A 25,016-nucleotide genomic window follows, 5' to 3' on the forward strand; every position below is an offset into this window, starting at 1 on the left:
TTCCAACTACTGTCAATCATGAATACCAAGTCATGCCAAGCTGTGCATGGTGGGGTTTTACGAAAAAGATTAAAAAATATATAAAGGAAGCTTAAATACCTGCAGATGTTTGTTTTTAAATATATTCTACCGTGCAAATGTTTAAAAAGGACTATTTTGTAATGTAAGTGGCTAAAGTCCATAGGGCATTCAGATGCGAGTATACTTTTTTAAAAATTAAATTCCTGTGGAAATATACCCACTGCAGCTTGGTTTTTACTCTAAACACTATGCCCCACTCAGGTACTCGGGTAGTGCAAGCTTCACATCCAACTACAAAACAGGATCTCAGATCTGCAGCGAGATGGAGGGAATTTACACAGAGACCATGTTTGTTCAATAAGCTGTGCTGCTCATAACAAGAACATTTAATTTTCAGTTATTAAATCGATACATCATATTCATTTGATTCTCATTAAACTCTGGTTACAGAACCATGTTAATGTTCTAAATGCTGGTGCCAAAAGGCAGCCGGTGGGAGGAACGGGGCCAGGAGCAGTCAGGAGGTGTCATCCTGACGCGTTGGCGACGAGGTTGGGACGCTGCTGTTCGTCATGTGGCGAGGCAACGGTTCAGGCAGTAGTTACCAAGACGGAACTGTCTGAACCAAACAATGGTGCAAACAGACAAATACAAAAGACAGTAAGAAGGACTGGCGCCCTCAACAGTTTGAACAGGTGCAGCACAGAAGCTGGGATTGGACAGAGCCTGGTGCGTGCGCATTCAAAACATGTTCATAGGTTGGCCCCTTGTGAGTGTCTGGAAGATAGTTTCTTGCACCATGTTGTACACAGCGTGTCTGCTGTTGAACACAGCTAAAATATAGTGGCGTAGAGGAAAGTGGCATGGAGTGACTTAGAGTGGAGTGGAGTAGTGTCGTAGAGTGTTGTGGAGCTCCGTGTAGGGGCATGGAGTGGAATAAGGTGTCGTAGAGTGGAGTAGTGTGTTGTAAAGTAGAGTGTTGTGGAGGTGCGGGGAGTGCCAGGGCATAGAATGGAGTGTAGTATTGGACTAGAGTGGAGAAGAGTGCTGTGAAGTGAAGGCGTGTCATGGAGTAGCGAAGGGTGGAGCGTCGTAGAGTGGCCTAGAGTTAAGTGGCATAGAGTGTCATAGAACAGAGTGTTGTAGAGTGTTGTGGAGTGAAGAGGTGTGGAGCGGGGGAGTCGAGGAGTAGAGCAGGGTGGCATGGAGGGACATGGCATACAGTGTCATAGTGTTGTGGAGTGGACAAGTGTGGAGTCTCATAGCGTAGTGGGGAGTAAAGTGTCAAGGAATGGCGTGTCCTATCTGAGTGGAGTAGAGTGGAATAGAGTGGAGTAACCGTTGTTGGAAGCCGCACCTGCCCTCTGAAAGAATCCTATGCTTCCTGTATATTTGTCTTCAGAATACATAGTTTTTTTAAAACAATTCTGAAAGAAAATCTTTCAATGTGCTGGTATAGGAACTACGTATATAAACTGCATGTAATGATTTATTGCGGTGTGTTCTATGAGAGGGATTGGCAGTCTCTCATATGGGCCATTCGCATGCAATGTCCCATTGTTCTGTTTCTTATCAGAGGACTTTGGCCAACTGGCCAAGTGACACACACGGCATACAGTGTCCCATTAATGTGCCCTCTATCAGAGGGCTTTGGCCAGCTGTCACATGAAAGGTGGTCCCTTAAATGCATACATATGAGACCATCTCCCCTGCAGAATTACCTACTGCTCAGGGGACGGGACCACTGCAGCCGACCTTTGATATGAGGCCATCATCACCTGTAGAAAACATTTTCTGCATCCTTCCACTGTAACATAACTTAGCACTCGGACGACAACTACTGAAGTCCATGCCTGTAATAGAATACTCCTAGACCCAGAAGAGGCAACCACCGCAGCATTGATATGATTGTTGGCCTAGGCCAAGAGGAGACCACCACTACAACATTCATATTATTATTGTGCTAGACCTAGAGGAGACAACCACTTCAGCATTGATATTACTGTACCAGACATAGAGGAGACCACCACATCAGCTTTCATATGATTATTGTTCTAGAAAAGGAGACAACCACATCAGCTTTCATATGATGGTTGTCCTAGAAAAGGAGACAGCCACAGCAGCATTGATGGGATTATTGTCCCAGACCTAGAGGAGGCAACCACAGCAGCTTTCATATGATTATTGTTCTAGAAGAGGAGACAACTACTTCATCATTGATATGATTATTGACCTAGAAAAGGAGACAATCTCTTCAGCATTGATGGGATTATTGTCCCAGACCTAGAGGAGGCAACCCTTATATTATTATTGTCCTAGACCTAGAGAAGACCACCACAGCAGCTTTCATAGGATTATTGTCCTTTAAGAGGAGACAACCACTTCATCATTGATATGAATATTGACCTAGAAAAGGAGACAATCTCTTCAGCATTGATGGGATTATTGACCTAGAAAAGGAGACAATCTCTTCAGCATTGATGGGATTATTGTCCCAGACCTAGAGGAGGCAACCACAGCAGCTTTCATAGGATTATTGTCCTTTAAGAGGAGACAACCACTTCATCATTGATATGAATATTGACCTAGAAAAGGAGACAATCTCTTCAGCATTGATGGGATTATTGACCTAGAAAAGGAGACAATCTCTTCAGCATTGATGGGATTATTGTCCCAGACCTAGAGGAGGCAACCACAGCAGCTTTCATAGGATTATTGTCCTTTAAGAGGAGACAACCACTTCATCATTGATATGAATATTGTGCCAGACCCAAAGAAGACAACCACTGCAGCATTCATGTGATAATTGTCCTAGACCTAGAGGAGACAACCACTTCATCACTGATATGATTACTATGCTGGACAAGTGTCCTGTTGCTTCAGATCACCATGGGAATTCAAATAAAAGGGCTGACGCTGCCCCAGCCGTACTGGCCTGGTCCTCATATGGACTTGTAATCTGTGTAGCTTCGGGATACCAAAAGAAGGGTCTATAGCCCATTGGAAATATCAGATCCAAGGTTGCAAGAAGCAGAGTGACTGCCTTTGTTATCACAGGAGCATGATGAACATGGTAGACCTGCTGAGTGCCCTGACTCCTGTCCTTTCTTTCCTTCCCAGGTGAGGCGTTACCAGGTCCTCCTCTCCTTGATGTTATCCAGCCAGACCAAAGACCAGGTGACCGCAGCGGCCATGTCCAAGCTGAGGGAGCACGGCCTGACGGTGGAGAGGATCCTGGGCACAGATGATGCCACGCTGGGGCGCCTCATCTATCCCGTTGGATTCTGGAAGGTAAGCTCAGCAGTCTGAGTCCAGGAAGACTGCTCTGCATTTCACTGATGAAAAGCTGGGTAAACGGGTACTTGCTCGCCCTGCGTTATTCAAGGGCGGTGCAGGTGTAAATTGAAAGACACTGGCTTCAAACACTTGCAGGCAGTTGCTGGAGAATACTTGCCCTTAAATGTGATTTGGCATTTCTGTTTGTGCTTTAGACCAAGTCAGCATGCTACCTGAAGGCACTGGCAGAGTTTGAGGGTCTGAGCTACACAGAAAAGTGAAAAAAAGACCAGAAGTTAGAGAAACAGTGTGATCTTCGTGCATCAGGGGTAAAAGAAAAGAACAGCATTTGAGCTTATGAATGACTCCATCTGGCAACATTTAAAAAACAGCAATGAAACTGAATCAAACATGCTGTGAAAGGCGTGCGGTCAGAGCCGACAACTCGGGAGTTTAAGTCTCTGCATTGGCTCAACATCCTGTGATTTTGGGAAAATCACTTAAAATACAAGCAGCGATCTTGGAGGGGTGGTGAGGGTTGGGTGAAGGGAGAGATGGCACAGGGTGAGAAGGCTGCCACGAGCAGGAAACAAGACGCAATGGTGAAACTGAAAGCGGGCATGTCAATAAGCCTCCCAAGTAAAATAATAATGAAACCTGCGATGCAGATGCCGACCAGGTGCTGTGCTGATACACAAGCGGAGGCAAACAAGAAAAAAAGTAGTGCGCACTACGGAACCTATATAAAAAAAAAAGCGTAAGACCACGTGTAATAGGGGCAGTCTCTTGGGAGGGTTTGAAATACAAATAGGCGGGACTAATTAAGCATACTGACCAACCAAAAGCATGCATTTATGATGGACGTGAACATGAAGGCATGGAAACGATGGAGGTACTTCAAGCCACAGTGTAGATTACAGCTTGCCTCGCAGAGCAGCGCATGCTCTGCCCAGGCTCGACCTAAAAAAGCAGTGTTTGCCACTCGCTGAGCTTTCAACTTTCCCAGTTCCATGCCTGTGTAACTCATCCAGTCCACGTCATTTCATCTGCTTTCTGATATTTGGGAGCCTGCATATTGCATTATAAAATCAGGACTGCAAGTCCCACAATGCAAAGAGAATCCCTGCTGCGGATCAGTTACTCATTGGAAACTTATGATAGTAGCGTCGTTGTAGTTTCTAATAAAAAAGAAAGCTTCTCCCGCAAAGGAAGGGTTAAACTAAATCAGTGTACTTCACCTCAGAAATGGGGGTGGGGTCGCACACCACTCACACACCAGCGGGATCGCCCCCTAAGGACTGTGGTTAGGGTCATTTGTGTTCCGCGATGCATCTTCTTTCGATTCTCTGCTATCTTCGCTTTCTTCACCACCCATGGACACGTGTTTCGGGGTATTTACCCCTCATCAGCAGGGATTAGGCCATGTTCTGGGGTTGCCGGTGGCTGCCAAATATTGCCAGGTTTAGTACCACTCAGGTGCGCAGGTGCGGGGTACCAGGCTCGTCAGCCAACTGCTCGAGGGAGTTTTTAACATTACAAATTGGGTACTTCACCTCAGACCAGTCAGGAGGAGTTCAAGGAAAGGTTGAACCCTGAAGCAGAGCTGTTCAGCTGGTCTGGTGCCTCAGGGTCCTAATGTCCGTTCTGCTACTTGCCTTCTACTCTCCTGACGTCATCAGGAGACTCTACCTGCAGCTAAATTCATACTCCTTGTTCACGAGGTGTAGTACTGTAAACAAACTTTGATCGTTTTTGAAAAACAGTGACTGCTCCTATTACAACCGAAGAATGTATAATTAAAAAAACACGTCCGACTTGTTTTTTTACTTCCTGTGTTTTTTAACAGTGAGTTTCTTTTTTGAGTCTAAGTCTTCGGGTGTCTTCGTTCATTGGTGTTTGAGCTTCTCCTCAGAAGTTGGTGTTATAAGCCGCCACTACAAAAACACATATTTTTTCCGCTTTTAACAAATCTTTTCACCTTCTTCACTGTCGCGTTTTCATTTCAGCTTCAACACCGGTCTCCTGTTTTTATAGAAATCCATAATAAAGTATACGTGCATATTTCCAGGGACTTTTTGCCAGCCCTCTTGGTTTGTTGAAGTGACTTCATATTTTGCTTCTTCATACTACAACATGGGGCGGTAGGTGAGACCCCTGCAGTCATTGGTTTCTGGCACTATGAATGATGGCATTTTCTCTCCTCACCTGGGCAGAGCCACCAAAAAAGGAGTGCACTACAGGGTTCGGGCTGGTCAGGGTAGGCTCCTAGGACCCTTCTTTATTTTTATATTTTGGCAGCATTTTTCCACATGTTAGTTTAAAAAAAGAACAATAATAAAATAATACATACTTGCCAAAGCCAGACCTATTGACTTCGCAAGTGCTTGTTTAGTGGACACTGCCTTTGATATAATTTAGTTTATGTATTTTGATTGAGGAGTTTGAACAATTTAAGTATAAAAAGCATGAAATTGTCATGTAATTACAATTCATCAGTAGCCAAAATCCCCCTCTTCAGTTCCTCCGCCTCTTGCTTACAGTGTACACGCTCTTATGAAAATTACATTCACAATCTAGAGTGTTCTAAGCACTAATTCAATATAATTTCAATTTAATATAAATTGTCATTATCACTCTTTGTGCTGGTTGATAACCATATAGGTGACGCTGTAACCTTAATAAATTATCAAACACAGCTTTAAGGCTTGTGGTGAGATTTGCAGGCAGACGCAGGTCTTGCATATCCTTGCAATCTTACCCCAAGCCCTTTCTCCAAGTTTTTTGTAAAATCCTAACTAGGGATGAACTTACAAATGCTAACCATCTTTTGGAACCTTTCAATGAGTGCCAGATCACCTGGGACCCATATCCCTACTCCAATCCAAAAGCGATCTATATCCTTTCAATCTCTACAAGTGTAGGGTATGGGATACATGGTCACCATACTTGGGACCGATAACCCTACTCCAATCCAATAGCGATTTATATCCACTCTTTCTCTACAGATGTAGGATATAGGAAAAATGGTCGCCATACATGGGACAGATAAGTGAACCCTACTTAATCCAACAGCGATCTATATCCACTCTTTCTCTGCAAGTGTAGAATATTGGAAACATGGTCGCCATGCATGGGACTGATAAGTTAATCCTACCCCATTGTATAGCCATGTATATCCATTCTTTGTAGGGTAGGATATAGGAAACATGGTCGCCATGCATGGAACTGATAAGTTAACCCTACTTAATCCAACAGCAATCTATATCCACTCTTTCTCTACAAGTGTAGAATATTGGAAACATGGTTGCTATACATGGGACTGATAACCCTACTTAATCGAACAGGGATCTACATCCACTCTTTCTCGACAAGGGTAGAGTATTGGAAATGTGGTCGCCATATTAGGGGCATGGAATACTGGCTATGCTCCCCTCTTCCACCTAATCAGAGCACCTCTTTTTTATTAAAATTATTTAAACGTAAATTACAAGAAATGTAGTGGACCTTCAAAATGATCGTTCATTTGCATTTGTAATGTTTTTCAAACATGTTATGGATCACTTGAGCGTGCTCGGAAGTATTTCTGTAGTTTCCTGTAATACCAGTTACAGCTCTTGCCTGGTTGCACTGGTGGTCACAGCTGCACATACCCTTTTAGGTCTCATCTATGGATAGTCTTTAGGTTCTGTTTGCAAAAGATCGCTTTTGGACCATATCAAAAATTTACTATGGTCTTGGAGCCCCCTAAACGCTTGCCATTCGTTCGCTTTGTCGCTGTCACTTGCCCTACTCCTTATTCAATTGCTTGCCTTTCTCTTCTTGTGTCGGTCTATTTCCTGGAGCATGACCTCTTTACTATCCTTTTGTTTGGGTGACTTTTCTCCTTCCACGGCTCCCATTTAGGTAAATACATTTCTCTTTTTCTTTAGGCACTCCTTGTGAGTGCATGTGTTTTCCTTCTTTCTCTCGTGTGTTGCTCTCCACCAATACCTACCTCTTGAGCTCTGTATGTTGCTCCTTCCTGGCCCCACTGGCTCTCTCCCACATGTGCTATTTTTCCTTAAATTCCCGCCCACACTCTCTGTATTGCTCCCTCTTCTCCCACCGGTCTATCGCTTGCCTCCCCCCCACACACACACACACCCCCCTTTGTTGCACCCCAAAACCTCTATAGACATCTATATTCAGGTGAGCCCAGCTGCTCCTGTTTGATAACATAGTAATTACTCTACTTTTACTTTTGATAAAAATGTTTCGGCTAAAAACAAAGACCACACTTAATTTGTAAATTGATGTTGGGGTTACTGGGACTGTCTGCGGCAGTGAGGTTGAGTGGTTGATGTATATACGCACCCATTAGCCATGTCCGTCTAGAGTGATATGTCTCTATGGTATGTGCAATTCTGCTGTTACGAGGGATCCTGAATTCATGAGCTAGTTCCGCAAATCATGCTCCCCTGTGGATGAAGGCAAGATCACCATCAGATAGTGTTTTGCTGTTCCCTATTGCGGTATGTTTGATGGAACGAGGCATCCATGGCACCCAAAATATTAGAAAACAATTGTTGCTTATAACTTTCCCTAAATGTTATTGACTGAGGATCTGTGGGGGAAAATGATGTGTTGGGGCACTGAGATAAGAAGTGCACCCATTACTTGCCTAAGAACAGAGCTTAATTTGAGCCAGTGGGTTCTGGGGCTCGGCACCGAAACTTAATTTCCAGCACCAGCACTTATGACAGTCTTCCACTTGGTGGCACAGTTTCTTTCAGTTGAAGATGAGCACAGCTGTTGTCTATTAATTAAATGTACTTTACAAATGACTAACACCTGGCACCCAAGCCATTTTTTTAGCTCTGGAGGCCTGGAATAGTCTGAATTGTCACACTTGAAGGAGTGTAATGGGTGTTGCAAGCTGCACTGGCTTCCTATGGGCCCAGGCACTTAGTTTTGTTTTTTATAAGGCACTGCCTGAGAAGCTTACTAAAGGTTGGCTGTGATAAGCCATGTTGATGGCCTACTGGTCTCTAGTCTGTTTCTGTGGGGAGGCACTGCTGTAGCAATATAGAGTTCCCATAGCTCCTCTACGATAAGGAGGAGTTTGTTGGTGATGCCCACGTTCAGTTTGCATATTTTAAAGAATCGACCATCTCCGGCGCCTTCTGTTTTCTCCGCCCCTTTGGCGCTGTGAACCTTTTTTCTGCTGCCCCTGGATGAGGGATGAGGGCTTGCTGATTGAGGAGCAGTATCTCATGCAGAAGTCTGCAATATGTGCTTGGTCTTTGGTCTGCAGAAAAGGGTGGCTATCCGTGTTGGCTTCTATGTACAGCCCGTGGCTGATTTGATTAACCTGTGTGTTTTTGTTTCTTAATGTGTGTGGTTGTAAATACATTTTTAATATTTTACAAAGTGTATTTTGTATGTGTTTCACTTTTAGTTGATTGTATATTTGCGTTTTAATATGTTTTTGGAATGTGGTTGTGGTTTGCGCCTGTTTTGGGCAGAAGTTTAAATTGGGACTCGTTTCTCATGTGGTAATGGTAACCACATAGCTCATAATGTCAGTATCTCTTTTTTACCATATGCAGTTTTACCGCAGAGTAATTCTGGGTGTGTTTCTGCATACAAAAATATTGCATGCATTTTCACATAAGTTTTATGCAATTTTATAGATTTGTATTTCCGCATAAGATTTATTCATATGCGGAGATGCATGTAATCAAACAGAGCAAAATTATAAACTGACACAAAAAATCTTTACAGTAATTTCACTCTGACTTGTAACCAGGTTCTCAGTGGTGTGGGAGAGCCCAATGAAAAGAATCTAAGAAAACATCAAAGGGAGCAAATTTCAAATGTTCGGGAATTGGTCAGCGGTCACTCTTCAGTACATGGGTTTCAAGCCGGCCCATCACTTGTCATTGGTTGTTTCTAGTTTCTTTCTAAATTAATTACTTTTGAATTGTAAATCGTGTCCATTTGATCCTTCTTTTGGTCTGTTTTTCACTCCCATAGCGGCTGGCCCTGTTACAGGCCTCCTTTCGCTTCTGTCCATTTCAGTTCGTTTTGTGCACTATTATTTCCTTTTACCTGCCTCGTGTTCTGGAAATGTTGCAAAAACAAGCAGCTGACCAGTGTTACTGCTTTCTCCTCTTACCCACCGTTACTCCGCGTGTTCTCCCCTTTGCACCTTAGCTTTCACTTCTCATCCACAGAATCTCGGTCACTGAAGATCGAGTTGATCAGTCACAAAGTTAGAAGGTTAGAAATTTGACTTTCCCCGCTAGCTCCCTGTCACCCAGTTTTTTGTTATAAGCATTAATAATGTTTCATTCGCTCAGATGCTCTGTTGTTGTAAATAGGGCTGTAAATGTTGTTCTTTTCTGGTAGTAGTTTATCTGGTAGTAGTTCCTCATTCTTAGTCCTCTAGCCAGTGCTGCTAGCGGCTACTCTGGTCCCAGTGGTAATTCCTCATTCTAAGTCCTCTAGGTAGTGCTGTAGCTGGGCTCTGTTCCCAGTGGTAATTCCTCATTCTTAGCCCTCTAGACACTCCTGCTAGCTGTATCCTTGAGCCCAGTGGTAATTCCTCATTCTAAGTTCTCTAGACAGTGCTGCTAGCTGCTACTCTGGTCTCATCAGTAATATCTCTTTCTAAGTCCTCTAGACAGTGCTGCAGCTGTATCTCTGTCCATACATCCACTACACTCCAAACCAAAACACATAGAGGCTTATTACAATTTCGGTCGGAGTTTCCTCCGACCAACACCGTGGCAGAAACGGGACTAACCGACTTCCAGTCGCCGGTCCTGACTGCATAACTATGAAACGACCCCACATGCTATGGTCTCATTACCCCATTTTGCTATGGGAGCATGTGTTACGGCGGAAAACTAGCCGTAGCACATGCTTCCATAGGGAAATGGGAGGTTGTTTTAATCCCTGCACTCCGTGGCAGGCACCTCAAGGTGCCTGCCACAAGGTGCAGGGATCAACAAGGGGACACCATGGGTGCACCTACACTCCCCAACCGGAGGACGAAAACAGAAGGGGGCCCAGGTAAGGGCCCCCAAACACGCTTTTCAACAGGCTTTTTATGACTGAAAGCCCGGCACGTAAAGCCTGCCGGAAACCATGCATCAATATCTTGATAGCTTAAAAAGCCTGTCAGAATCCAGCCGGAGGGACCGTCCCGTTTCAACTCTGACCGGCTGTATTGTAATCAGCCGGTCAGAATTGAAACAGACTATCTCGGTCATAAAGCCTCTGACCTAAGGTCGGAGGCTTTATGACTTAGATTGTCATAGGCCCCATAGATAAAAGACATTGTCATTTACAATGCCAATAGCTCTAACTCTGACAATTGCGAGACCTATTGCATTTCAAATGCTTGTTTCACTTACTGCAAGTCAGTCCAAGAAGGTATCCTTCACACCGGAAATGAACGGAAAAAAGCAATTAAATTGTTTTTAAATCTAGAAAAATGAGCGTGATTCTCAATGAATAATAGTAGAAATTGCAAAAGAAATTAAATCAATATAGTGCCTTTGAGAGAACATTTGTAGACTGGAGGAGGAGGAAGAACACCGGTTTAACCAGCTTCCTAAACCAACATTTATCAAAGGAATCTTGTGTTCATGAGAGGAATGCGTTTGCTGCATTTAATGGCTAGAATTTGCTGCAGGCCTGGGCTAATTTAGCAGGGCAAAACGTTTGCCAAAGCACTCTGTAAAGTAACGATGTTTTGTACAATGACAATATACAAGCACATTCCAGAACACCAATATGACAGAAGTGAGTAAAATTCCACAAGATGAGTAAATCTTGGAGTCTTTTTAATGAAGAGTACAGCCAGCCGACACGTGTTTCATCGCCTTCGCGATTCCTCAGGGCTAGATGGCCGTATCAACATCAGAAGGTCGCTTAGCTGGTGATAATTCCGACCCAGCCGGGCCTTCACTAGTAGCACTAGTTTGAGTGCGTCCAGAAGCAGTGACAGTCCTATTATATGTATTTCAAAGGAGTATACGTATAAGGAGGGCTCGGAAATCACTCGAGGTTCTTCACCAAAACTTAGCCACCTTCTGTGGTTAAACAAAGTGCAGAGTAAATCCTATGTCAGGTAACCTGATGCGGTTCCAAGCGCAAAATCCAAGCGTGTACGCAAACTCCCCAATGTCAAGTCAGTTACCAACAACCTGATGCGGTTCCAAGTAGGAAAATTATCAAGCCGTGTGCGGCGTCTTCAGCGGTAACAGACGAGTGAAGCTGTTCCGGGCCCGGTTCCGTGTTTGGACAAACACGGAACCGGGCCCGGAACAGCTTCACTCGTCTGTTACCGCTGAAGACGCCGCACACGGCTTGATAATTTTCCTACTTGGAACCGCATCAGGTTGTTGGTAACTGACTTGACATTGGGGAGTTTGCGTACACGCTTGGATTTTGCGCTTGGAACCGCATCAGGTTACCTGACATAGGATTTACTCTGCACTTTGTTTAACCACAGAAGGTGGCTAAGTTTTGGTGAAGAACCTCGAGTGATTTCCGAGCCCTCCTTATACGTATACTCCTTTGAAATACATATAATAGGACTGTCACTGCTTCTGGACGCACTCAAACTAGTGCTACTAGTGAAGGCCCGGCTGGGTCGGAATTATCACCAGCTAAGCGACCTTCTGATGTTGATACGGCCATCTAGCCCTGAGGAATCGCGAAGGCGATGAAACACGTGTCGGCTGGCTGTACTCTTCATTAAAAAGACTCCAAGATTTACTCATCTTGTGGAATTTTACTCACTTCTGTCATATTGGTGTTCTGGAATGTGCTTGTATATTGTCATTGTACAAAACATCGTTACTTTACAGAGTGCTTTGGCAAACGTTTTACTTGATAGGAGTAGTTCTGTACTCACATGAGTGGTTTGGGTTTGTCCACTCGCCAAATAGCACCTGGAGACTTTATGTTACTTTGAAACTATATGCGTATGAATTGGCAGTGCGCCCTTTTACTGGCACAAAAACCTTCGGTCTTCTAGTCTAATTTAGCAGGGCTTCCCTCCCAGTGTCTCTTCAGACTGTTTACAAAACAAACCAGAGAGAGGACTCTTTCCAATTACACTGAGAGTGACAAGTGTCACTTGCTGATGAAAAGGAAATGATAGAAGGAGAAAACCTTTATCCATTTACCCAAAAACCCTCCCCTTCATTCCCAGCCCAGGATTTATATGGTGAGATTAAATATGAATATATGTTCATTGCATGCAGGGTAGTTCCAGAAGTCACAGGACAGAAGGGCTTCATGCGAACAAATAACCCGGATGTTCAAAGTTAAGGTCTGAAAACATCATGTCAGACCTTGGCTCGCAGTGAATTTGTCTAAGATTGATGCTGTAGAGTTTCTAATATTTCATGGCTTGGAGTCTGTTAGGGGAGAAGGAGACAGGTTAGTTGATTGAGAGGAAAGAGTGATGGCTTTAGGGATTAAGATTTCACCGGGGGTCCACAGAGCAAGCATGTTTCCAGGTCTCTTTGGTGTTTTTACAGAAATCCGTTGTCGTAAGAGGACAATCTGAACCTCTAACCAAGTGAATGAAGGAATCTATTTCCAAAGCGTTCATGTGGACAGGTTCTTCTGGCAGACAGACCACAAGTGTTTGGCAGGTCACGTGGCTGCAACAGTCCAAGAACGTAACTTGTGTTAACCAATGGATGTTTTGGGCACCAAGCAGAACCCTTAAGTCAGTACGTTGTTTTATAGGGAGCCAAGGATAGACTATGTGCAAATCCGTCTTGGCCCCACCTTCTTCAAGTATACTGCTGCATTATGATGGAAATTGCGGCATTAATTGGGGAAAACCGGTAAGGGCCAATCTGAATGGATATGTTACCCCCAAAGTACCTAATCTGGCCCTTTTCATAAACATAATATCCATAAAAATGAAAGCAAAATGCCTGGTAGACCCACTGTGATTAGATCGGGCTCAGTGCTTGGATGAAAACTTTTAGAACATTGATCGGGTGTCCTGTTTAGGCTGAGCAGGTGATATAAAGAGATGGAAGTGCTACTTAGAGGGAAGGCCACTTTGCTGATGTTTGACTACTGAAGCTGCTTGTAAAGTACTCAACAGCTGACAAGGGCTGGAAAAGTGGAGCGTCTTACCTTAGTCATCATGTTGGAGCATCCAGAGTGGAGCCTCCTACCGTAGCCATGTAGGGAAGAGTGGAGCCTCTTACCTTAGTCATCATGTTAGGAAGAGTGGAGCCTCCTATCTTAGCCATCCTGCATGGAAGAGTGGAGCCTCTTACCTTAGTCATCATGCAGGAAAGAGTGGAGCCTCCTATCTTAGTCATGTAGGGAAGAGTGGAACCTCCTACTTTAGTCATGTAGGGAAGAGTGGAACCTCCTACCTTAGTCATGTAGGGAGTAGTGGAGCCTCCTACCTTAGTCATGTAGGGAAGAGTGGAGCTTCCTACCCTAGTCATGTATGAAGAGTGGAGCCTCCTACTTTTGTCATGTAGCTTAAGAGTGGAGCTTCCTACCCTAGTCATCCTGTTGGGAAGAGTGGAGCCTCCTACCTGAGTCATCCTGTTGGGAAGAGTGGACTTCATACCTTAGTCATGTTGGGAAGAGTGGAGCCTCCTACCTTAACACACAAGATGATGGACAGAATGTTGCACAATAGCAAAACATTCACCCCCAGTCACAGATCCGGGTTTATTCCATCGTTATTTTGCTCACCACGCCACCCCAGTTCAGACATGGCCAAATGCAAATCAGTCTTGACCCTGTGCCTCATAGGAACAGTCCAGCCCGAACTGCCAAGCCATGTCTTCCCTGGACCGGAATCAAGCATCCTAGGACCGGTTTCTGTCATCAGCCACGATAGCTCGACTCCAGTGGCGTAGTGAGCACAGGACCCACGTCTGGGAATACCCTTCCCACATAGGGCGAACAGCAAAACACACAAGATGATGGCCATATGCAAATCAGTCTTGACCCTGTGCCTCATGGGAACAGTCCAGCCCGAACTGCCAAGCCATGTCTTCCCTGGACCGGAATCAAGCAGGCAGTTCGGTCTGGACTGTTCCCATGGGGGACAGGGTCAAGACTGATTTGCATATGGCCATGTCTGAACTGGGTGGCTTAGTGAGCAAAATAACAATGGATTAAACCCAGATCTGTGACTGGGGGGTTAATGTTTTGCCATTGTGCAACATTCCGTCCATCATCTTGTGTTTTTTGCTGAGCCTCTTACCTTAGTCATGCTGTTGGGAAGAGTGGAGCCTCCTACCTTCGTCATGTTGGGAAGAGTGGAGCCTCTTACCTTAGTCATCCTGTTAAGAAGAGCAGCGCTTCCTACCCTACTCATCCTGTTGGGAAGAGTGGAGCCTCCTACCTTAGCCCTCCTGTTAAGAAGAGTGGAGCCTCCTACCTGAGTCAACCTGTTGGGAAGAGTGGAGCTTCCTAACGTAGTCATGTTGGGAAGAGTGGAGCTTCCTATCTTAGTCATGTTAGGGAGTGGGATCAGGTGCGCAGCGTTGGACTGTAAGATTGGGAGAGTGGAGCATGAGCAGAGGAAGCAAAGAATGAGTTTGAAGAGGAGGTGCAGAGTGTAGAATCTACATACCGGTGGGAGAAAAGAAAAGGAAATTGGGAGATATTAAAGCCAAGATGAGAAGGAGGAATGGGTAGTTACAGAACTATAACAAGCATTTGCAATGCAAAAGGTCTCGCATTTGCGAGAGTTTGAGCTGTTGGCATTGTAATCGCCAATTATACAGAACTGACAGTCCCTAATTTAAATATTACATTCAAGCAGAGAGCACTTCATTTTTGAAGCGACAACCTGTGCAATGTTAGACTGCTGGACAGACAGGGAAGAGAAGCACTTTATTTGAGGCGGGGGAGGGGGGCTGCAACTGTAAGATATTCCTGTAGATTCAGAGTGATCCAGGGCAGAAGGGACACCATTGGCTTCTTAGAGATGCTACCTGGGCTCAAGAAGTCTTGCATTGACTTGCACCGATCCACTCAGTACTTCCCTTTAGATCAAAGAAGCGCGCCATCCGCAGAAGTGTTTCTGAACCTGGAGAATGGGTGCAGGAGTTTGTTTTAAGTGGCTCTGAGGGCTACAGTCACTTTCCTCTCCTGGTGAAAGTAGTCAGTAGAAACAAGGACAGGAGTGCAAAGTTCTGCAGCGCTACGAGGGGCGAGAACGCAGCCGCCCCTCCCTGAATAACATAGCAGCCCCCACAGCTTGCACCATATGGGTGTGTATTAATTTACACATTTTTAATATTTTAGTAATTGGCACTGGAACTATTTCCTGACATGAATAATTAATCATGCACATACTCTTGCAGAGAAAGCCAAAGATGTTACCAAAAATCGGATTAACAAAGGCACTTAATATTTAGAAGACATTTAGGTTAACGAGTCGCAAGTTACGCTTTGACGGAAACCTCTATTTGTTTAAAAGAATAAACACAGTGCTTATGGAATTGCATTATATGCGCCATCCCTCTGCTTGCTTAACCCATCTTTCCGAATTGTTGGGCTTTTTTAGGTGTGCGTAAAGCAGTTTATTCGCTAGGATTGCTGACTGTAGGTGGGCAGATGGCTGTGTTGATTACGAACAGCAGATTGAACGGGCTGGCTCTCTGGCGTTGGGCCTCAGCAGCCCAAAGCTCTGTACACTTGTGAAGAGGTTTAATTAATAGTGCGCGTCTTGTGCGCCGGCGCTAAAGACCGTCATTATTGGCAGCGCTATTGTGCGCCATTGGACACAGTGCTGGTCTCTGCAGGAGAAAAGACGGGGAACAAAATGCCTTATCAAATGCTTTTGAATGCTTGGAGGGGAGGGTGCGGGGTTTACTGCTGGCCACAGCAGAGCAGGAGTTGGGGCACATCATGCCTTCATCAGCCTCTGCTCTGCTGTGAGGTGCCAGACACATGCATTGGAGTCCGCAAGAGGCAGGGGAGGGAAAGAGACTTGTTGTGTCTTTTTATTTGTATGTAGTTAAAAGAAGCCCAGTTACGCGGGCTGGGCAGGGCAGCACACCCACAAAAGCTGTGCAACATATTTCACTTAGTAGCCAGCTAGTGTGATCATCAAACAGGAGTGCGAGCCCTGGGAAGGGCGCAATTGTCCCCCTGCACATCGGGTGGAGGGATACAGTTTCATTGCTGGGATCTAGACAGATCAGTGAGGATAACAAAATATGCTGTGTCCCACTGCTGTGCACACACAGTACTTACAGAGACACCCTGTATGTTCTTATGAAAGTGCAGCAAGATTACATATAATAAAGGTGGTCTGCTAGCATTGCGCCACGAGCTGCACTAGACGTGGGCAAAACGGCTCCTTTCGAGACTGCAAGATAAAACAGACAGACTCCGTCTCCCAACCCTTATGTGTGTGCAGATCTGACATATGTCAGGACCATTGAACGAGCCTTGTCTGCTGACACCAAGGCTCTGCCATTTTACACACAGATGAGCCGGATAGACTGGTCGCCGACAACAAAAACTCCAGGAAAACATCTATCCAGATTCATGCCTTTGCTTAACATTTAGTGGAATACTGGAAACATAATACTTCGTCAGTATCTGGGTGGGGGCAGGTGTGCTGAAACATGCGACATTCTACAGAGAAGGATAGAGAATGCAAACAAATAGACGAAGGTCGGCGATGCGGCAGAATAGCGGATTTTACCAAAGCACCCCTTGCTTAAACCGAGTATCCTCAGAGAAAGTTTCCTTTCTTACACATTGGTCAAGGGACGTACAGTTCAGGGTGGCAGGGAGAAAGAAAATGAATTAATAGCACAGATAAGAAGGCAAAACCAACTCCATCTGTCTGTAGGATAGGAGAGAGAGGAGGGGGCCACGCCTCCAAGCCGACCGGTGCTCATATTTCTCGGCAGAGTCTCAATACACATTTTCTGGTTAAGTAAAGTTATGAACGGCAAACGCAGAAAACGAACCGCGTGTGATTAGCCTGGCCGTCGGAAAATCACCATGGTTTTGAAAACATGCGAGCTTAGTGACAAAATAGTTAAAGCAGGGGGTTTAGTGTGGCAAGCAGCGACGAGTGGAATGCTATGTGTTCACAAGCTGGTAAATGGAAGCAGGTGACGTCAGATTGTCCGGGTGGGCGGGGACTAAGGGAGACAGGGCGGTCACCAACCCCACTTCCAAAAGAAAAGCAACGACAATAGATCTCGCAAGCGAGTACCGCATGCGCTGCGTCGCTAGGCGAGACCTAAAAAGGAGTACTCGAGAGGGGGCAGTGGACTTAAAGCAAAGATAAGATAGGGCGGGATGGGCAGAAGGAGAAAGCCTGGTTGAATGGACTTCATAATGGCAAGTGAGGGACTGAATTGAAATAGGGCGGGAAAAGCATTCACATAATAAGCAAAGGACTTTAAAAGGTAGTGCGAAATGGGCACTGTGTAGTTAAAGTTTTTAAAACTGAGCAGAGGAGATGATGTGTCAGAGACGGAGAATGAGAACAGAATACAAAGAACAACAAAAGATGCACCAAGTGGCTTCAACATGTTTGCGGTCAGTTGTAAAAACACCATGTGGAAGCCTCTCAAAAACACATTTTTCAAACACTAAGGGGTCCTCTGTATGTGTAGACGACATCTACTATTTGACTCCATGCGACAAACAAAAATAAACAAATAAGCTCATTTAAATGCTGTTTTTCCATTATTAAAACTCCTTGATGTTGTCTAAATACATGCACAAATTTGAAAGTGGTGTGAACCCATAGACCAGGGGCTATAGCACCCATCCAAAGCGAAACTTCTCGCGACTTGCATCTGCTCCGCATTCTAGTCTCCTGATGAAGCCCCTTCCAGCTGAACAATGACCACACTTAAAAGGAACCACAATCCCTAGGAAGCCTGCAAAAACAGATGGAAAGAACATTATTGATGCTAAAAGAGGAGCTTCCGTTGCACAAGACAAAGCCAATACTTCACTACGCTTCGTAGGTTAAATCAGTTCTCACAGTGGGATTGTGCAGATGCGCATTAACCTGTAACAAGGACTGTTTCAGATTTTGGCGGGAAAATATGACATTAGTTGGATTCCACTGGGAAAATCTTGTGTGTTCCAAAGCCGAGACCTCGAGGTCCTGCTTTCGGAGGCAGAAACCTTGGCAGGCGTCATGTTGCTGTTGCTCAATAGTGCATAAACCTTGCAGATCTGAGCCAGACAATGAACAGATGTGGTAGCGAACATGTGCATAAAGGGGAATTTTTACTTCAAGAATGTGCACTGTGCAGGAATACAGCAAATTATTAATGTGTTGACGCCACCCCATACAGAGAACAGATAAAATGGTGCATTTCTACCAGGGTACAAGTCGGGGGGGGGAGGGGGGTACACGGTGTCCACCCACTGTTTTCACAGGGTGGACGCCGTCCCCCCTGCCAAGAACTTGGACCCCACAGAAATATGCTGAACTTGTCACAGTGTCATTTTCAGCAGCGCCTGCGCGTTATCTGCTTCCCATTCCCAGCAGCAACCTGCAGGCCGCGAGGGAGCTTTTTTTCACCTCCTCCTGGGCTGAAGTTAAGGGGCCATCAGGACTCCTTTTGTTTGAATATCCTGACTGGGGGTGGCCTGGAACCTCACACTTAAATGTAAATGGCACAGAGGGGAAACAAAGGCACACAGCTTGTTTTCTCTTCACAGGTACTTAATAGAGGCAGCTTTTGCCTTTGTTCAGTCCCTGCATATAAGAGATGCCTGCAATGTAAGAATGTCCGATGTTTTGGTCTGTCCAAGTATTTACACAAATAACAATTTCAATAGCACAATTTTATTTCTTTTATAGCGCTATGCAACCCAATGCAGGGTGTCAAAGGACTTTACGTAACAACACATTGTACATTGACAATAAATCATGTACATGAGACAGGGTTACAAGGCTTAGGAGTCACATGTCCTTCATAGCTCACTGTGTTATATTACAAGTGTTACAATTAATGAACTTTGGGTAACAAAAGGATCACTGTGTTAAAAGCGGTAACCCACTTTATCATCTACATAAAATAAAAATGTCATCTGCATGTTACGTGATGTGCTTTGCAGAAGAACATTAACCTTATACTACTTTGATTAAAATCTGGGACTACCCAAAATACAGATCTCTCCAATAAATGTGTTAAACTCCAGAGCTACTGGGCACCTTTATAGCAGATGCCTTAACCCAATCAAATATTTTAAAATGTATGCTTTGCAACCAATTAAGCAGAACAGCTCTACTGTCATGCTTCTCCCTGTTGCCTGTTTTTTTTGTGGTAGGGTTAAAAAAAAAAAAGGTATAAGTTGAGGCCCAGATTCAGATTCTGCTATAGGATTGTGGATCAATGTCACACATTCAACCCAGTCAAAAGATCTGGGCCCTTATCCATCGTTTTTTTGCACTCCACACCACCCTGGGTTAGACAATGGCGATCTGCAAATCAGCTCTGACCCTGTGCCCCATGGGTCCAGTCCGAACTACAAAAGCCATGTCCTTCCCAGAACGGAATCAAGCATCCGAGGACCGGACCGGTTTCGAGGTAACACCTCTCATCAGCCCGGCTAGCTTGACTCCAGTGGTGTGGAGTGCCTGGGACCCACGTCTGAGCATTCCCCAGCGCACTTATGGCGGAATTTGCAAACAAAACAGGTGATGGACAGAAGTGGATCAATGTCACACATTCAACCCAGTCAAAAGATCTGGGCCCTTATCCATCGTTTTTTTGCACTCCACACCACCCTGGGTTAGACAATGGCGATATGCAAATCAGCTCTGACCCTGTGCCCCATGGGAACAGTCCAGTCCGAACTACAAAAGCCATGTCCTTCCCAGAACGGAATCAAGCATCCGAGGACCGGACCGGTTTCGAGGTAACACCTCTCATCAGCCCGGCTAGCTTGACTCCAGTGGTGTGGAGTGCCTGGGACCCACGTCTGAGCATCCCCAGCGCACTTATGGCGGAATTTGCAAACAAAACAGGTGATGGACAGAATGTGGATCAATGTCACACATTCAACCCAGTCAAAAGATCTGGGCCCTTATCCATCGTTTTTTTGCACTCCACACCACCCTGGGTTAGACAATGGCGATATGCAAATCAGCTCTGACCCTGTGCCCCATGGGAACAGTCCAGTCCGAACTACAAAAGCCATGTCCTTCCCAGAACGGAATCAAGCATCCGAGGACCGGACCGGTTTCGAGGTAACACCTCTCATCAGCCCGGCTAGCTTGACTCCAGTGGTGTGGAGTGCCTGGGACCCACGTCTGAGCATCCCCAGCGCACTTATGGCGGAATTTGCAAACAAAACAGGTGATGGACAGAATGTGGATCAATGTCACACATTCAACCCAGTCAAAAGATCTGGGCCCTTATCCATCGTTTTTTTGCACTCCACACCACCCTGGGTTAGACAATGGCGATATGCAAATCAGCTCTGACCCTGTGCCCCATGGGAACAGTCCAGTCCGAACTACAAAAGCCATGTCCTTCCCAGAACGGAATCAAGCATCCGAGGACCGGACCGGTTTCGAGGTAACACCTCTCATCAGCCCGGCTAGCTTGACTCCAGTGGTGTGGAGTGCCTGGGACCCACGTCTGAGCATCCCCAGCGCACTTATGGCGGAATTTGCAAACAAAACAGGTGATGGACAGAATGTGGATCAATGTCACACATTCAACCCAGTCAAAAGATCTGGGCCCTTATCCATCGTTTTTTGCACTCCACACCACCCTGGGTTAGACAATGGCGATATGCAAATCAGCTCTGACCCTGTGCCACTTTTTTGGCACAAACCAGACACTAAATGTCATTTGTTCAATCTCATAATGCGCTTAAATGTACTCATGATATACCTGATAAACATGTGTGTGAGGTCTTAATATCTGATGTCACTGCTTATGATGTCACTTCCTGTGATGTCACGTGCAATGTCACGCGTTGTGACCTCATTCACAGTGATGGCACGTGTCATGATTTCACTTGCATACTGCCTAACCTGGTTAGTCCCCCCAGTTTTTTTTTTTGTTTTTTTTAAGGACTTGTGCCATGATTTCAACCTTGGCAGTTTTGCAGGTGTGGTGTGTTTTGTTGACATGCAAAGTATTCTGGTCTGCCTTCACGAGACCTGTGTTTCTCTTACTACAGGAATAAAGTGTGGGAGAAACTACACACATTGAGCTAAAAATCAGTGCTAGTCATTCACTGGAGGAGAAAGCATCAGCTGCAACTCAGTTCCTCTATGTGCCATATAAAACGTGCTTGTCTTTCAGGTAAAATCCTCAGCTCAGAGAAGGCGGAAGGCAAAACTAGAAGGAACGCTCTCAGATAGCGAGTGGGCAGAAATAGTTTACAGGTTATACACCTCTGCGGCGAACAGCACAGGCAAGAAGGTCCGGACTAAGATTACTCAATATTGGGGTTACACAGTGGTATTAGGGGAACAGTAGAAAATAAAAACCTCACCTGACCGGTCGTTGACGGATGCTGCCGGCCGCCTTGGTGCTTCTCTCCTCCTGGCAGTCACTGGGGCCGGACTGGCCGTAGTGGGCATTGGGCGTTTCCCTCAGAGGCCGGAAGGTTGGGGGCCAATTTTGTAACTGGGGGCCGGTTTTGCAGCGGTGCTGCCATATCTGTTCCCAGTAACAAAAGTAGTAGTGCTTCACACTTGCACACCCCTTCCAAATTACCTTCTGGGGGCTGGTCCAACAAAATTGCCAGGGATGCTTTCGGTTCCCAGTCTGGTTGTGCTCCCCACCCAATCCAGACGCTGCTCTCATGCTATACCAAGCATGAGAGCAGTGTGGGGGTTGGCCTGAGCGGGCTGGACTGACGCTCGTTCAGGCACAGGGAGGATGCAGCTTTCCTCCAACCGGGCTGTCAACACAGCTGGGTTAGAGAAACCGAAGTGCGCATGTCTGTTTGTTCAGCTCGAGGCAAAGTACTCACATCAGCGCAGTGAGTTTGACCATGTCCTTCATGCAGAGGGATTTTGATGGCCTAGGAAGAGACATGATACGAGCAGTGTAGCTTTGTGTCACTTGATTGCTTTGTCACTTCAATTCAAATCTGTTGAAAACAATAAAAATGTGAAATAATTTTAAACATTTGTTGGAGGTACCATTGGCAGTATGTGCAAATACAGATTTAACGAATAGAGACCATACAGAATAGCTTCAGAAATATGGACTCGTTACAAAACCCTAAATCCACCCCAATTTATTTCCCACTGATTGTGGGACCTGGCAAAATTAACTAAATCTGTAACCTATTTCTGATTAGGAGGTAGAAATTGGAAATTGTTCACATTCCACAATTCGTCTTTTAATATGTGTAGTCTCCTTTGTTATATGGAATAATTCCGCTGCACAAAGGGTTGTGTAGGTCGGTTGTGTTGGTAACATTACTGTGGGATACAGTTAGCGGCATGTCTGATTTGTTGCTGTTTAAAACTTGTCCAGTTTTCATCCATCAGTATTTTTTATTGGTGTTAAGAGGACATTCATAGCTTTAGTGTGTCACGCTGGCTTCTGTGTGATTTTATAAAATAGCAATGTGTTAACATCCTAGGAGTAGTGGGCTGGCTTCATGTACACACTGGTGAGTGTTTGAGGTGGTGCTCATCCCCTTCTTCATGTCGTGGTAGTTTTGGGTTGATCACAATTGATGACCTGTGTGACAGAACTGTCTTAAAAATCCCAGACAGAAGTACTGATACTATATTATTTCTTGTACTTAGTAGTTAATCCAAAAAAAGAACTATTCTCAGATTTGAATTGCACTAAAAGGTATATGATTAGAACGTAAATGCAAGAAAAAGCTCTGAACGTATTCAGCAGACCTAGGTAAATGCTTGTAGATGGAGGCGGCAGGGCCATGGTACTGTGAGATGCCGCTCTTAAAATAATGACCTGCTGTTAGTTAAGCTTTCAGTCTAATGGACCTGTGAGAGGTTATTTCTTCAGTTTTTCCTCTACCAAACCTGTGCATCATGAGACATGAGAGTAGTAACCCAGCTGGATGCACCCAAGGCTGGTAGCGGCATCTGGTGTGTTCATCTTGGCAGGGTTTAGACCTCTATCTCCTCGATTCCATTGACCCAGGAGACAACATCTAATATACCTGCTTTTCCCTCCGCGAAAATGATCCATGTTCGCTGGCCATTGCAAACTCACTTTACGGATAGAAAATACTTTCTTCTTCTGCCGGGCCAGCAGCCGCAAACAGAGTGCCACATAGTTCTTTCTTCCTTTTTCTTTCTTTCTGGTTTGTTGTGGAGAGAAGTGTGGCTCAATGGTTAGAGCGGCAGACCCTGATGCAGCGGTCTAGCCCGGGACCAGGGTTCAATTCCCCGCCTCGGCAGGTCTTGGGCTTAAAAATTCCACGGACCTGATAATTCTCGTCTCGGTGCCTATTCCAATCATGGAGTCCCACTCTGCAACTCTGGGCAATAGCTTGCTTAATCTCCACAACGGCCCCCACAACGCTTAGGATGCCTGGCCTCCACCTTTGGGGTGCCCAGGAGTGGATGCCTCACAGGGAAAGCCAGGATGGGTTCCACAGCGGTATTCGTACAAGCGCCTTGAGACCCTTGTGGGTGAGTAGTGCGCTATACAAGTATCAATTTAGCCAATTTATCCATTGTTGACCATTGTATCTGCCTTATATTCCTGTATGCAAGTGAAGGTCTTCATGACCGGACAATAAGTTTATTGTTTATGATTACTCTGTTATTCTGTACCTCAGGTTCAAACTTCTTAGTTTAAGCCTTGATTGCTCAGAGTAGCTAGCCATGAAGAGGCAAAATGTACAAACGGAATAACCAACTAGAGTACAGTAGTATCTAAGGCTCTTGGACACCAGTGGGAAATGACAATACCAACCAGAGATAGTGTTCTATAACCTCTGGCTGCCCCTGGGCTAGTTGAACCTGCTTCACAGGGCCCTACCTACTGTCCAGTCTGCTGGTAGGGGCCATACCACAGTAATATGGATAGGGGGAAGGAAACAGATTCCTAAAGTGACAACAAGAGCTCAGCCCACACAGCTATAACTAAGGACTTTCTGCCTAGTAATAGGCAATAGATAAATCCTATGTTCCTTCTATGGAAAGCTCTTCTTGTTGGTCATCCTTTGACTCAGTACGCTGTTCTGCATTATCTTCTTTAACTATGCATCCGATCAGTGGTGCATTGGATGGTTTTGTGCCTGTTTTGCTGAGTTTTGAGGCATGACCATGCTCCGGCAACTAACCTTTCCATTGCCTAATGTCATGTCATAGAGCAAAGTGAAGTATATCAAGCAGACAACCGAGATCTTGAAGCACCAGTACCATGGCGATATCCCTGACAGTGTGGAGGAACTGGTGAAGCTGCCAGGAGTTGGACCGAAGATGGCACACCTCATCATGGACATCGCCTGGAACCGTGTCTCAGGGATTGGTACGTTGATAGATGGGGAGGGGGAAGTCTCCTCAGGAGATAGAGCATTTCTTCTTCACTGATTACATGTCCCTCGAAATGACTGAAATAGACTAAAATGGAGGTGGATAATCTGGGCAGAGCCACTCTTTCAGTGAGCGTATTTTTCCAAGGGCACTTGCAACTTGATCCTAAAGTGTATGATACCCACCATTCTGTTATGTGGCGGAAACTCCTGTAATTTACAAGAGGGCTAAATCATAC

At 45.3% G+C, this 25,016-nt stretch overlaps 1 protein-coding gene across 2 annotated transcripts in view; it reads left to right on the top strand.

Annotated features, from left to right (window-relative positions):
- Positions 1 to 25,016, top strand: part of NTHL1 (nth like DNA glycosylase 1) — a 135,798-nt gene that overhangs the window by 72,874 nt on the left and 37,908 nt on the right. The window contains exons 3-4 of one of the 2 annotated variants that reach the window (XM_086940497.1): positions 3,142 to 3,312; positions 24,614 to 24,773. In XM_086940497.1, coding sequence (XP_086796623.1) covers positions 3,142 to 3,312; positions 24,614 to 24,773 — 331 coding nt within the window. The remainder of the gene's footprint in view (positions 1 to 3,141; positions 3,313 to 24,613; positions 24,774 to 25,016) is intronic. The other variant, XM_086940498.1, reaches the window with a different exon arrangement.

The sequence above is a fragment of the Lissotriton vulgaris genome, chromosome 10 (genome assembly GCF_964263255.1).
Source record: "Lissotriton vulgaris chromosome 10, aLisVul1.2, whole genome shotgun sequence".
NCBI classification, from domain to species: Eukaryota; Metazoa; Chordata; class Amphibia; order Caudata; family Salamandridae; genus Lissotriton; species Lissotriton vulgaris.